The sequence below is a fragment of the Equus quagga genome, chromosome 7, assembly GCF_021613505.1.
Source record: "Equus quagga isolate Etosha38 chromosome 7, UCLA_HA_Equagga_1.0, whole genome shotgun sequence".
Classification (NCBI taxonomy): domain Eukaryota; kingdom Metazoa; phylum Chordata; class Mammalia; order Perissodactyla; family Equidae; genus Equus; species Equus quagga.
The window spans coordinates 51,614,481-51,629,475 of record NC_060273.1 but is presented as its reverse complement, the minus strand read 5'-3'; the positions used below and the strand labels follow the sequence as shown (position 1 = coordinate 51,629,475).

At 40.0% G+C, this 14,995-nt stretch overlaps 1 protein-coding gene across 6 annotated transcripts in view; it reads right to left on the bottom strand.

Annotated features, from left to right (window-relative positions):
- Positions 1 to 14,995, bottom strand: part of FBXW11 (F-box and WD repeat domain containing 11) — a 124,205-nt gene that overhangs the window by 25,035 nt on the left and 84,175 nt on the right. For all 6 annotated transcript variants that reach the window (XM_046666644.1, XM_046666643.1, XM_046666646.1 and 3 more), the window contains 2 exons: positions 6,827 to 7,013; positions 5,851 to 5,941 (listed from right to left, as the gene is read on the bottom strand). In XM_046666644.1, the coding sequence (XP_046522600.1) occupies positions 5,851 to 5,941; positions 6,827 to 7,013 (278 nt within the window). The remainder of the gene's footprint in view (positions 1 to 5,850; positions 5,942 to 6,826; positions 7,014 to 14,995) is intronic.

Here is a 14,995-nt window from a genome sequence, read left to right as displayed (position 1 = left end):
CATCTCTACTGAGTTTGCAAAATGTCAGGCATAACCATATTTCAAAACAAAACAAAACAAAAAATTCACCCTGCCACTGCTACGCCATCAAGGTAGACAAAGATCTGTCTTATAACCAAGTTCTTTTTAAAGGGTTCCAGAATATAAAGAATTCTTAAACCGAACTCAATGCTTGGAATAATTTAGAGAAATAACATATTTTTAGATAGTGTATTTTAGATAGATAGGTGACTGAGCCTACCTCAGCATGTTACACACCCCAGGAAAGCACTGACTTAGGAGGCAGATGTGCTGGTAACAAGCCTTATTTGTGGCCAGTGACTCCTGGCAGGGGTTCCGGATGTTCAGGCCACACCCTTCGGGGGCCCAGAGGGTTGCTGCTGAATGTATGACTCCACATAAACCCTAAGTACCACATGATGGATACATAACATGTCTTACACAGAAATCAGGTGTTAATTTTAAAATTCATACAGCTGTTCTTAGTTTTACAACATACAAAATTCTTTAAAACATTATTGAATCAGCAAGCAGCTTTGTTACTCTGTACATTTCAATGAATAGGAAAAGCACATTTACTATCATATGGGAGTTTGAAAAAAATCTTTTTTAATTTAAAAAGGGGGTGCAGGGCTGGCCCCGTGGCATAGTGTTTAAGTTCAGTGTGTTCTGCTTCAGTGGCCCAGGTCCATGGGTTTGGATCCCGGGCGTGGACCTATACCAATTGTCAGCCAAGCTGTGGCAGCGACCCACATATGAAGTAGAGGAAGATTGGCAACAGATGTTAGCTCAGGGTGAATCTTCCTCAGCAAAAGAAAGAGGGGGTAAGGAAATCCCTATACCAAAAAAGAATTTCCTACATGCTCTCCCACTACCATAAAATGTTTTCTAGAACAGGGTGACTTGGTTATAATCTTTTACTGTACCTAAAGCGCTGAAGACACAGCAGAGGACCAAAGAGACACTGGAGTAAGAAAACAGCCTGCGATACATCCACCCCCTGAGATGTCTGGACAGAGAACATCATCCAACATGACAAGCTGAGCCATACCTTCTATCTCTGACCCTCAAACACAAGCCTTGGCCAGGACCTCTCAAAAGCTCTGCTAGATAACAGGCTTTCATTCTAAGCCAAATGGAAATTAGGAAATGACTTAGTTTCTCAACCCTTAGAAAGAGCATAATTTTCTAAAATACATTTCTAAACTTTAAAAGAAAAGTTTGCCAAATAATTCTTGATGGATCATTTTAGGAAGTTCCCACTTAGGGCTGTTTTAAAAATTATTAGGTTCCTGAATCCCAAAACAAGAGTAGTTTGTTTCAAAATGCCAGGAAAGTGACACTAAACCAAATCAGGGAGTTGATGGCTTTGCTGCACACCAACCACGTGTAATTCCTAAGACTTCACTCTTCTCAATTCCCTAGGCCACCCACAAAAGAAAGGAGCACTTCCTGCTGACTGTGCCTGCCTAAAATACTACCTTCCACCATATGCGATAACCTCAACTCGTACTAGAATGCTTGTAAGTCAGGTCTTTTTTAGGAAAGCTAGACCTTTAAAAATGGAAGGCAGCCCACTGTGGCAGAAAGTACCTAGGTCAGTTAGCAGCTCTGGCGAATGACCTGGCCTGTCTGAGCTACACTTTCCTCCTCTGTAAAAACGGGAAAAATAATTTCTACTTCCTCAAAACTGTTGCAAGGATCAAATGAGATTACATACGTAAAGTGCTTCCCACAGTGCCTACAAATGGCAGCAGTGACGCTCTCTTATTTGTGGAGAATACTAACCAAAAGGAGGAGGCTGTGACCAAAAAAATTTTCTCACCCAACTGCCAGGAATGGCTGGCTCAGTCTACGTTGATTTTTAATGCTGATAGCCCTGAGCCCTCCCTAAGCATTCCCAGGAAGGGGCTCAGCCTTCAAATGCAATTCGACTATTATCTTAACTGCAGAGCAGGAACATAGTGCATACACAGGTGCACGCCTCTAATTATGCAGATACCTGCCAGTTCACTTAGACATCACGTGGTGTGGCTACTGTAGGGGAATATTTCATGTTTTTGAGAACTTGTAAAATCCCCTTACCCTGTGCAAATTTTCAAAATACTGGGAAAGTAGCCATGATACACAGAGTATACAGCGGCATTTAAATTGGCAATAGAGTGAAAACAGATGTCTGAGTATGGAGGAATAACATTATTTTTAGAAGCCTAAACACAACTGGGTGGGTGGGCAAGTTTCAGCATTTTCTAGTCAGGACAATGTTAATATCAAGTTTGCAAACCACAAAAAAGCTCCCCACTTTCCCTGAATAAAATGTGGTTTATTAGAAGGTGTGATACAACACACCATCATTTTACCAGTGGTCTGTCCCAAGGAGTGTGCTTCAAAGGCTTTAATCCAGTGAACAAAAAGAGGGAAAAGGCGTATTAACATGGAAGAGTTGCCACTATTCTGAGACGGCAAAAGAGAAAAGTCCAAGTTCAGGACGTGAGAACTCCGACTGATGGAGTCTATTAGAACGACTCCCATCTCTCTATTGAGGGACACGTGCAGGCATTCCAGAGTGAAAAGAACATGGGCTTTCCACTTAGAATCTTAGCTTTGACAATCTGAGGATTAAATTTAATCACTGTGGCAACGTATCTAATAGTAAGCTAGCTCACCATTAACAATAATAATGATCATCATCATAATAACAATTAAGATTCTATATAGGAAAGGAAATATGGCTCTTGTTTTTAGGAATGTGCCTCAGGTTTTCCAGGAATTCCTTCTCAGTTCAGAGGCACTGTAAACCCTCTCTCTGTGTGGCAAGAACACCCATGAGAGAAGAACCTTTGCAGAAAGCTAAGACTTCTTATTTATTCTCCCCAGACTTCATTTCTCACATCCTCATTTCCTGAATAATGGGGGTTGGCCACACAAAGCCAGGTTCTCTACTTTTTTCTTAAAAACTGGCCAGTTTCTGGTGGGTCAATGTGCAAAAGCAAGGTCATCAGCTCATCAGAGCCAAATCTGGGAATGGATAGATGACAGGAGCTAGCACATGAACTAAAGCCATCAAGCAAGAATGAGAGGAAGAAAAAAAGGTGCTGTGAACTGGCAACCTTGCAAAGTATATGGGGAAAAAACGGAGACTCTGCAGCTGTGTATGGGCAACTGGGGAGGGGGACACACACATCCACTTGACGTTCAGGGTGTAATTTATCTTTTGACAATGTGTTTAAACCTTTAAAGCACTGCCTTTCCCGTAACTGGACTAAAGCAAGGCCAACTAATCTTATCTTAACTCACACCCTTTTCTCATACCCTTTTTTCAACTAACAGTCAAGGACACTGAGTACTCACACAATTGGAGAAAGATGAGAAGATCACCTTGAAAAATATGTAGGCATATAACAACATACCTCTTTCTCCTTCACTTCTTCAATTTTCCACTTTGAAAATGACAAACAACACCACTAAGCCTAGAGTTAGACAGACCTCAGTTAAAATCCCATCTCTCCTATGTAACTATGCAGCAGGTCTAAAACTTTCTTAGTCTCAGGTTCCCCTCATTACAGATGGGAATAACATGTAACTTGTTGTAAGGATTAAATGCAATAATCTATGTAAGTCACAAAACACAGTTCATGATACACTGCAAGGGCTCAAAATAGGGTGCTTTTCACTATTATATTCTGCTTAGGAGGGCTTCATAACCAGCCATATGCACAAGAGCCAAGCCCATAAGTCTCTTATTTGTGTTATCTGTGGATCACTGACACAACTCGCTACATTTTTTTCCCACCCTGGACTGAATAAAACATTCTCCCAAACAGAGATAAAGAACTCTATTTTGATGAGACACCAGTGACCTATAGCACAAAAAAGTTGTATTAAGTTCAGAAGAATATAAGGTTGATCAGAGGCTATTAGACACTAGCCATCTGATCTTGGGAAAGCACTTAACCTTACTAAGCCTCAGTTTCGGCAACTTTAAAATGAGGACATGGCCTACCTTTCAGGTATTGTTCAGAGTATTAAATGAGAAAACGTATGATAAAATGCTTAACAAAGTATCCAGCACAAGTAAATGCTCTATACACAGTACATTATTTTTTATTCTTACTATTAGTGAATATACCAAAGCATAAAACATCATCCCTTACACTAAGAGATCTAGCCCACAAAAATCTGGAGGAGACTCTTGTGGCCAACCAGTGGGTTTTCCCAAACCACACTTTAGGAACCACTGGGTAGACCACCACGATGCAGAGGTTTTATGTCAAATAGGGTTTTCTCCCATAGCTCCATTTTCCTCACATCTGCCTCCTGTATTAACTTTAATATATTATTTCAGCCTGAGGAAATGGTTATGGTAGGTGGTGTCACATACTGTCATGCCACAGAATACTGAGATATATTGTCAATTATAATAGCACTCATGGAGATTCAATAAAATAATCTATGCCACCAATATTCAACCTGATCAAAGTTCTCCCAGAGTTCCTGTTTATTAATGATTGACATTAAACATCGTCCTTTTCATAATAAAAACCAGCTAAAATTATTCAAGGATATTCGGAGATAATTTGTAATAAATAGTTGGGGGAAAAAGCAGGAAGTACTATAGTTCCTAAGATACATGCACAAGCAATGTCTTAATACAGTACTCTAGGGGTAAGAGACAGCCCCTCTCCCTCGAAACACACACGCCAAACTGAAGCTCACGTCAGCACTAGGCCTCAGCTACTAACACTGCAGAAGCAATTTATTCCAAGTTTTTGAACTGCCAACGGATCAATTAATTCCTAAACTTTATGATTTGTCTGGCAGAAGTTTTCAATTATTTAACCCTCCATAAAATGTTACTTTATAGCTCATTTTAGGGAGCAGAATATTCAAGACAAGGATTTGTGTTTTCAATAATGATATTCCAGTCGCATTCAGATTTACCATTAACCAAGAGATTCCATTAGTTCACATCTGCCTTAAGGTGGGGGGAGGGGCTCCCAGAAAAGCACATGTTTCTCCATTAATGAATTTTGGCACAATAACTTTTATGTCTATCACCTGGGGGAGAGGATTACTTCACGTTTGGGAAACTGAGTATAAGTTTATGGGTGACATAGCACTGCCTGGCGAAAGCTCAACTTTCCTGCCAAGGAGGAAACAGCGAAGTAAGCAAGACCTGCCAAGCACACATGTGAAAGAGTTAATGAGAAATGCCTGTGCATGTCTTTCCTGGTTCAAGGAAAAGGGCTAAATAATAAAACTGAACTAATTAGAACACATGAACAATATCAAACATCTCCTATGTTTCTCATCAAGTTTACAGAGTTTTACTGGGCTGGTGAAGTTACACTCAAACACAAAATGGCCCAGGAGCATAATTTGCTCTATAAAACCCACTTAACTATTGCTTAGAATCATATTTGAGTCATTTTTATGAAAAATTATGGGAAATGTACAGAGGAAACTGAGACCATGCCTTTTCCAGTTCTCTAGAGATGGCTCAAAAGTGTAAAACTATGCTTACCTGAAAACCTGGGCCTTGGATTTTGGAAAGTTTATCAAATTAGAATAAAAAGTTGATTTTTGATTAAGGTTTTAATTAGCTGGCAGCCTTGCAGAAGCATTTCATATTTTAGAAAAGTTAGATCACTTTTTACAAAAAGGCATTATCTACTCTGAAAAATAGCTGCAGACTATACCCTGATTGTGACACATTTGCTCCAAGAGTTCAACTTAAAAAAAAAAAATTACTAGTTCCACGATTTTAGATCAACAGAACACTCTAAGGCAACATAAAAAGTTGAGAACAAGACACAAAGAGCCCATAAAAAAGATAAATCATAAAGTTACCTCTATATCCTGGATAATCTTTGGGTATAATGACCTATAAAATGAATTGGGAGGGCCATCTGTGGGTCTGTTTTTAAACAGGTACTGATCCCTGGCAAATAAAAACAAACAGATGTTACACTTTTTACATAAAAGGGTGAATTTTATTTAAACATAGTGCTGACAAAGATATTGTTATTTTTCAAGTCTTTTGACTTGCACTGAGCTTTAATAGTTCAAAAGCAAGATTTCTGACAATTAAATTTACATGTTAGACACAAGTTTTCTTCAATTTACAGCTCTCTAACATGATCCTGACCTTTTATTTTCTGAATACCCAACACACAATAATCTAACCTTTCCTTCCACAGTTTAATAAAATAAACTGCTAATGTAGCTGTGTGAAAACTTTAACTTACACACATCAAACTTCCTCCCATAAAGAAAATGCAGCCCTACCCTCACTCCCACCACCACCTGTTCTTCTATCTGGAGCTCTCTCTTTCTCTGTGCCAACTGCACCAGTTTGCTGACATGCAGAGAGCTATAAAGCTATATTTTAGTTATCAGGTTTTCTCTGAAAAATCCTGCCCACAGTGCCTCCAATATCTTCAACCAGGAGCAATAACAAATAGCAAAACGGCATTATTTGACTTTCTCATAATTTCTTTTTTCTCATCCTTCTTTTCGTAATGGTATCATCACATAAGAAAATTGTGAAAGGAAAAGCAGAATTACACAACTTTGAAAAGCCAAATCACTCATTCAAACTATACAATACTTCCCAACAGTTAAGAAATACAGAGGAAATCTACATTTCAGAAGTGGTTATTCTAACAGCTTTAACTCTTTTCTTTCCAACGCTTGCCCGCTCATCTTTTCCTGCTTATTTAAAACAGGCCAGCACAAGTGGCAAGTGTAATTGCTTTTGTGAGTAATCAAACTGACACTATGTCAAAGTAACTTTTTCCAAGGGAGTAAGCAACCCAGTACTTACCACCCTCTTCTTTCCGAAAGCCCCTTCCACAGAGGGTCGGTGCGCACCATCCGCTCAATCAGCTTCTTCCAAAGCATTCCTTCGGAGATCACTCGCTGCCATTCTTTACATACCAGCTCTGCTGCACACAGAGACCTGGCATCCAGGTAGGAAAGAATGTTTTCTGCTATGTGATCTAAGCCTTGCTCTACAAAATAGAAACGACAATGAAGGAAAGGGAGGCAAGATGGAAACATACTGGGCACCGTTTCTGTACAGATAAGAGGAATAAAGAAATCCTGAAGCAAGGGACACACCTGAGTAACATCAAACATTCTGCAGATACACAAGTGCATGAGTAATAAACATGTACACTTATTTTTGGTTCTGATTTTTTAAGATGAAACAATTGATGGCAACAGTTCCTGTGTGTAAAAGCCGACTCTGCACAGTTCTATATTTGTTAGATATTATGATAAAGACTTAACGTATTTTCATTTTATTTCACATAACCACTATGGAGCAACCCCAAATTTTACAAGATGAGGTAGAGAGAGGTAAAGCACTCAAGGTTTCACAATCTTAAAGTAGTAAAAGCCAAGACTGGAACTCTGCTCTCTTGCGTCCAAGTCCGTGTTCTTTCCCCTTGGATTTAGTGTCTCTTGTAACAAATCATCCCATAAATCCACCTATGTGAACCCCTTTGGGCTAAGGAGACAGAAAAGATGAAACTGACACATCTTAAAATGCTTATGAAAAGTTAAATAACAATCCAAGAGTTAAAGGCAGGTGTACTTTGACGTATTTTTTTCAATCATTTCTTCATCTCCTTGCACAGCTAAAAGCATCAAAAGCAAGAGCCATATGCCTGCAAATTCTATAACCTTAAGAGGTGTATCCCACACAGTGTAAGGGTCTTCTCAAGGCAATCAAGATTCAACCTCTGCCTGACATTCACAACAGTAAGAAGATCATTACGATCAATATTGTTGCCACCTGTAAACTCCCATCCCGTGGTTCAAGGCGTGTCCTCTAGTTACAAGAAATACAGCTCATTCCCCAGGCCTATTCTGTGCAGTGGTGGGAACACTAAACACACAGGCAGAAAATTCCAATTTCAGGTCTGGGTTCACACGTAGTAGTTCTACGACACGAAACAAATACGGAAACATCCCTGCCCCTTGGGCTTTTACCACATAAAATAGTAATCACCAGTAACAGCCGTCCTTTCTCACATTATCTGTAAGGATCAAATGAAAGAGTTTTATGAAAAGATTTTAAAGACAACAATGTACCATATAAGGTTAATATTTGCTCTCTTTTTCAAGACAAATAGAAGCAGTATAGTAGTACTAACTTGGCAGGGTATAGGTAAATCATTAAACTTTCAGAGCCTCAGTTTTCTCTTCTGTATAAAAGGGGGATAATAATCCCTGCTCTATTTTGAAAATATCAAAATGAGATCATGCATAAAATGCTTTACAAACTAAGGTTTTCTTCAACTCTAAGAATGATAATTTACACCATCAATTATGGTTTACAGGCCCTTCATGTACTAATTCTCCTCCTCTGGACTAGACCTAACACCCAAGTTCCGACCTGATGATGAAGACTACACTGGGACCACCATCTGTTCCTGCACACGTCCTTATATTACAGCTAATGCACTCAAAGACTACACTGCCTTCACCTAACAGTGATATCACAGCTCCAAAGTGGCAGTAAGTTTGAACAAAATCCTAGTCCTCTCACCCCAAAATATCTATTACAAATCCCCCTAATTTTGTATTTGTATGGCTAGTCGGGAGGAGGAGGGGCTTCATGCAGGAGTTTATAGTTACCCTCACTATAATTCACTTCGAAGCTTTATCTGACCCTTTCATTTTAGCCTCTAGAGTTCTGATTCTATCCTCATCCAGAAGAGTCGGTATTCCACACCGGATCTGCACGACAAGCAAATGTAGTAAGTCTTTAGTCCAAGTTGTTGGCAAACGTGTTAAATGGGTCAGAACCAAGGACAGCACCCATGATTCTAGATATTTCCCTCCAGGCTATCACTGATCCATTCACTAAACATTCACAAGGCACCAACACTGAGCTACCAGTCCTGTGATCATCTGGATGTACTACTGTCCAGGCCACAGCTCTCTATTCAGTCCTCAGGGATATTTGGAGGAGCTTTGCCCCATGAAGACACTACCACCTTTACACCATTTTTCTGACCTACTAGTCTGGTAACCTTATCCAAAAAGGAAACCAGGTGAATCTGGTGTGGTTACTCTTTGTGTTCCCTTGCTGGTGCATACTACATAAAGTTGGTATTGCATTTTTTGTTTAGAAGTCAGCACTAGCTGCTTCCTGTCCCTTTTTAACATGGATAACTCATGTTCATTACAGAAAAATTACAAAACGCATATAAGCAAAAATTTTCAATGCCTAAATCTCATTTCTCAGAGATAATGGCTTTAACCTTCTGTATACTTCCTTCGAGGCTTACGCAATCCTGGAGAGTCTTTTCAGCTGCTAATTAACTTTTGAAAATCCATTTAAGAATTCTGCTAGAGTGTAACATCAAGTTTACCAGCCAAAATACCCCAAATACACCTTTTCCAGTTCTTAAAACCAGGAAATCTGCTCATCAGTCATCTCAGGTACTATCGTGGAGGACTAGAAACACAGTTGCAGACGCTGTGAAGGGCCCAGCAGCGCTGCCTCTGGTCCACAACCACTGCTCAGGGCTCCACAGCGAACACGGTGAAAATCACAACTGCATGTTCTGTCACCATGCTGGCAGGCAGCGTCTTTAGATCTACTTGTTCACAGGAGCTGTGTGTTTCCTAAATATCTTCAAATCTTCCTTGGACTACAATTTTTCTATGCTTTCTGGTTTTAAAACCATTATTCTTAGTGCGGAAGGGAAAAAAGTTAAATGTGGAGTGAAAAATATGCTATTTCTATTATCACTACACCATCTATTCCAAGCATACCATCCCTTCATCCTTCAGACTCTTGCTCCAAAAAGTTGATTACTTTGTTTTCAACTCTCCCAGATTACTTAACCATTTTGGACAACTTTACATTACTCAAGGTTTTGCCTTCTTGATACCATTCTCAAAGGTTCAGGTTACCTTTCTGCATACCTCTGTGATCATGTGCCCCTTTCTTCCATCTTGTGTCCATGCTTATTTAAAATCAAGGAAATGCATTGATAATCACATGGGGTTCTACTTGTGCCTCTCCACTGCTAGGACTGACAAATCATTAATCAGAAATTCAAATTTCAGAATCTCTCAAACCTTTTATTCTTTTTTCTTGCTGAGGAAGATTCACCCTGAGCCAACATCTGTTGCCAGTCTTCCTCTTTTTGTATGTGAGCTGCCACCACAGCATGGCCACTGGCAGACGAGTGGTGTAGGTCCACGCCCAGGAACCAAACCCAGGCCACCAAAGCGGAGAGTGCCGAACTTAACCATTAGGCCACTGGGGCTGGCCCTCAAACCTCTTTAATGATATTTTCTTTAGAGTCTCTAGCCATGGGCTAATAAACTTAGCTCTTCTCTGAATTTTTCTAATTCTGGGGTAGTTACCTGATTATCTTCTAGTTTCTACACTTAATATTAGAACACAGCCACTTTTCAAGGTCTACATTACTTCCTTATCATTAACCAAATCCTCCTAATTGGTAACCAACATACCCCTAACCAATTTCCCTCTTGAGTCCTCTGCTCTTTGAGAAACGAAACAAATAACAAGACAAGAATGCATTAGGTAGCTGCCTTTTCACACCTCGATAGTTGCAACATGCCCACTGTCTGTCTATGAACTGGGACAGCCGCGTCCCAGTGTTCCACCTGGCTGGGCAGTCTATGAGCTGGTTCTCAGAATCCTGTGTGGTTGTATTTGAATTACTTAGGGTTACTGATTTTAAAAACAAACAAAACAGCAAGAACAAAAACAGACTGCCTGGACATTCATCTGATCTACGGAATCAGAATTTTTAGATGGTGAGACCCAGGAATCTGTCTTTTAAGAGGTGCCACCAGAGAATTCTGACACATTGGGAACTACTGCTTTATAGCAATGATATCCCTTTTAGTCCTCTTTGATTTTTTCCCCCTTAATAGCTCACCACTGGGCTATCAACAAGTTTCTGCATACGGAAATCCCTTATTAATACACATTTCCTCCTCTTTCAAATGCCACCACTCCAATTCAGCAACATCTCAGTGACGCCTATGAGATTTAATTTATTTCCTTTGGATAATACTTTAAATTCACTTCATCCTTTGAGGACGCAGCATGTTTTAGTCTCTTGGAAAACACATCGGCTGTAGAGTCACATAACCCGGGTTGAAACAAATCAATCAGTCTTCCTTTTTGGACCTCAGCCTTCCAGAAAATAGGAATGATATTAAATGCCTGAAATGGATTCTCTCGTATAAGCTGCACAATAACCCTGAGATACGTACTCTCAGTATCCTCATTTTACAGAGGAGCAACTTCCTAACCTTGTTGGGAAGGTTATTAAGGAGATTATCAAGAGGAGGTTATTAAGGAGCCAGATACAGAAGAGGTACTCGCTAAGTGTCAGTCTTTGTTCTCCTTGCCTCATCCCCAAATGCCAGTAGCTGGTCTGGCTGGTCAAGGAAGCTAAGCAGTGTTCCTCTTCTTTGTCATTTTCTGCAGAGAAAATATTAATACCTCCTCTAGCAAAGCGCTAAGCACTTTCTAATATCTTGGAATAAGTTTCATATCCCTTAAATGTCTGGAGAAGAACAGGAAGCACACCTCTACTGCAGCATCTTAGAGTAGCTGTCCCCAGGAGCCACGCAGGCCTTGTAACTTTTTGGTTTCAAGCCTATTCAGAACAAAGAAGTCACTGAATATGGTGGTCCATCTGCCCCAGCTAAAAAGTGCTTTGAGGTGTTAAAACGAAGCATTAAGTACCAATGTCTGGCTCTCATTTGCTCTATCATGCTGAGACTCCCCCACTCTCACTGCCACCCCCCTTCCCAAGGCAACCACAGGACACATTACGACCTTAGAAAATGAGGCCAGAATTCTGCACACACAATGCTGAAGACATGTGCTGTTGCTAATTATAGGCCCCAGAAAAAGGTCTGGAAAAATTTCAATAATAAATTAAAATAATTAAAAGGCACAAATTTCAAAGCTCAATATGTAAATGACACTGTATCCAAATGAAACTCAATGTGTAATGTCAGTTCAATGCCCTTGACTACAGCCAGTTTTAACACAGCTGCTTAGATCATACAATTACAGAAACTTTTATTATTTTAGAAACGCATTTCAAAGAGCAGCTGCAAAGAAACTTCCTTCCCCACTCACCCCTGTTGTCCCTTTCCCCTTCCTAGTCACAGATCTGGTTGTAAAATCTGACGTTAGAGAGCTTTTGAAAGAAAAACAATGCAACCGCTGACAGCACCAGTCTGTCAATGGACGTCTTGAATTTGGAATATCCTGACCTAAGGATTCCGACAGAAATGAAGTGAAACGATGCTCAGGTCACAAAATCCAATGTTTTGCTGTGCCAACAAGGTGGCACACACCCCTACCTACATGATGGCAGGATGAATCAACTTGGAAACTACTGAGTGAGTAATTAAACCTTCCCTGCAATAAATCTTATTACCTCTGGAGAAGCAGGTGTTTCCTGCCTCTCTGGGCCTTTTTTTTAACTCTCATCTTCAGAATACCCACCAGATGCCAGGCATATTATATACGTTGTCTTAAATCTTCACAATATCCCATGAAGTATTATTATTATTCCCACACAGATGAGCAAATTGAGGCTCCAAAAAGTCAGCACTTCCACGAGCAGTAAATGCAGGGCTGGGATCTAACTCGGGGCTGTCTAAATCAACACCCATGCCCCTTCCACTGCGCCGTGCTGGGCCTGTGCACCCAGCCTAGAGCCCGAGCCACGCTCTGGTCTTCCATCTCCCAAGACCTCGGATCTAGTCTCTCACATTCACAGTCCGTAAGATTGGTCATCCTCACTTGGGGATAAGATAAATGAATCAACCATGGTCGGCAAGCTAAGTGTTTCCAAATTTTTCATTGCTTAGACACCTCGCTAAACAGATCACCAAGGCTTATCAGCCTTTCTGAAGGACAATCTGCCTCTACTTCAAACGGTATAAATTTTCCCTTTAACAACAGTTCTTACAAACCACAAACTTAGCCTGCAGAAATTGACATTGCAGACTAAACATTTACCATGATTTTTAGAAAAGCATATCATAATTATCACTTTTTCCACTGAACCAAAAGGAGCCAACGACCACAAACATTTTCCATTTTCCCTATACTGACAGGTACAATATTCACAGTAAGCATTAAAAAGTCAAAACTACAGACAATTTTTATAGAATTAAGGGTTTTCACAATCAAAGAAGTCTTAAGTTGACTGTCAATTTCAACAGAGTAAAAATTCAAATTTAAGATCATCTACAGTGAAAGTTAAACATCAAACTAGAATAACGATTAGTAAGTTGCTCACACATTATTAAATCTAAGTATGAACATACACATGGACCTGTTTCTCCCCTAATGCTCTTAAGGCGAGGTCTGTGTTAAGGAACTAATGCCAGGTTTAATCCTAGTCTACCAGGCACAATTAACTTGGCCAGCTTGTCCCCTGCTATTAGATTCATATGTATGATATATACTGACATATGTATATATGTTCAGATCAAATCCTGTTAAAACAAATAGCATTTTAACAAAAATATTTCCATGTCCCAGCCAATGGTCCATTCACTTCATGTAATATTCAATACCACAAAATTCCACTTTAACAGAGATATGGACAATGCCTTAAAATTTGCTGTAATGAAAACTGAATTGTATGCAATTATACTAACCATATTTATATACATAACACATGTTCATCTGCTCTGTCTCTTCTCCAAGGCTGTACACTCCCCAAGAGGAGTTGTCTCTGAACTATACTCTGCAAATCAAGGGAACTTCAACAGTGCCACCTAGTGGATATTCTGTGAATATAAGGTGAGCTCCCTGGCGCACTCAAACATCTGAGAAGCAAATTATAGGGAAAAATAAAATAAAACCAAGACAGTAAAAAGCAAGCAAAAAAAAAAAAAAAAACAAATTTGCTTGAAAAAAACAGAGGCATGGCTTCATTTAGTTAAGAGCACTTACATGGAACAAGTACAACTGTCAACTTTAAAAACTACCCTGTCTTTTCCTGCAGCCTGAAGGCAGTCGAAAGGCCTGGACGGTGAGGGCTCTGCACTCTGGGAGTGCACAGAGGAGCTGCATCACAGCGCACTCACCTTACTCAACTCCACCTGTAACTCATTCTCTCTGTCGCCCCCTCTCTCACACAATTAAAAGCCTCTCTTTCTCACAATTAAAAATAAAAATTACTGAATTGGGTTGTAAATCATGTAGTCTATACTTAGGGTCAATTTAAGGAATTTTCCAGAGTAATCTTAACTATAAATGATTTCAGCCTTTGCACTAACTTTTGAAGCAAGCCCCACCATCATCCACACAATGACCACAATAACCGAAATGCATGATCTTGGGCATTTCACTCAATTTCTCTGATCCTCGGCTTCCTAGTCTACACAATGAGAAAGAACTAAGTGATGGCCAAGATCCTTTGCAGCAATTAAAGATATGATTCCAGAAAGTGAGGTTCATATTTTGCTTTCCTAGAAATACTAATGGATGAAATGGGGCAAACAGTGCTACATTTCAACATAAAAACAAAAGTAGAATCAAAATTTTCTAAGCTAATTCTCAAATATCCTTAAATACAACCACTGTAGAAAGGAAACTCACAAGTTTTGGAACAGGGCTTAGAAGTCAGAAGCTGCCCTATCAATCTGCAGCCCCAGGTCTCAGGCCTGAGCCCGCAGCCCAGGTCCTGTAGTTGCAGAAATACCTAGAACGTGAAGTCCTGAAGCCCTGTAATCACAGACAGCTAAGGCGAGGAGCTGCTCTTTGAGGAGCCATCCAGAAGCTCTGACAGGGGTAGGGTTGGTGGCAATGACATCGGTTTATTGCTGGTTATTTCTAGGCCTAACCTGGCACGGCAGCTGTAACCTCCAGACTACACTGACCATGTTAGAAGAAAATGTTCTAGCCAGTATTCTCTTCAGGAGTGAAATCTCTCTAACTACCTAGCCATATTTATTT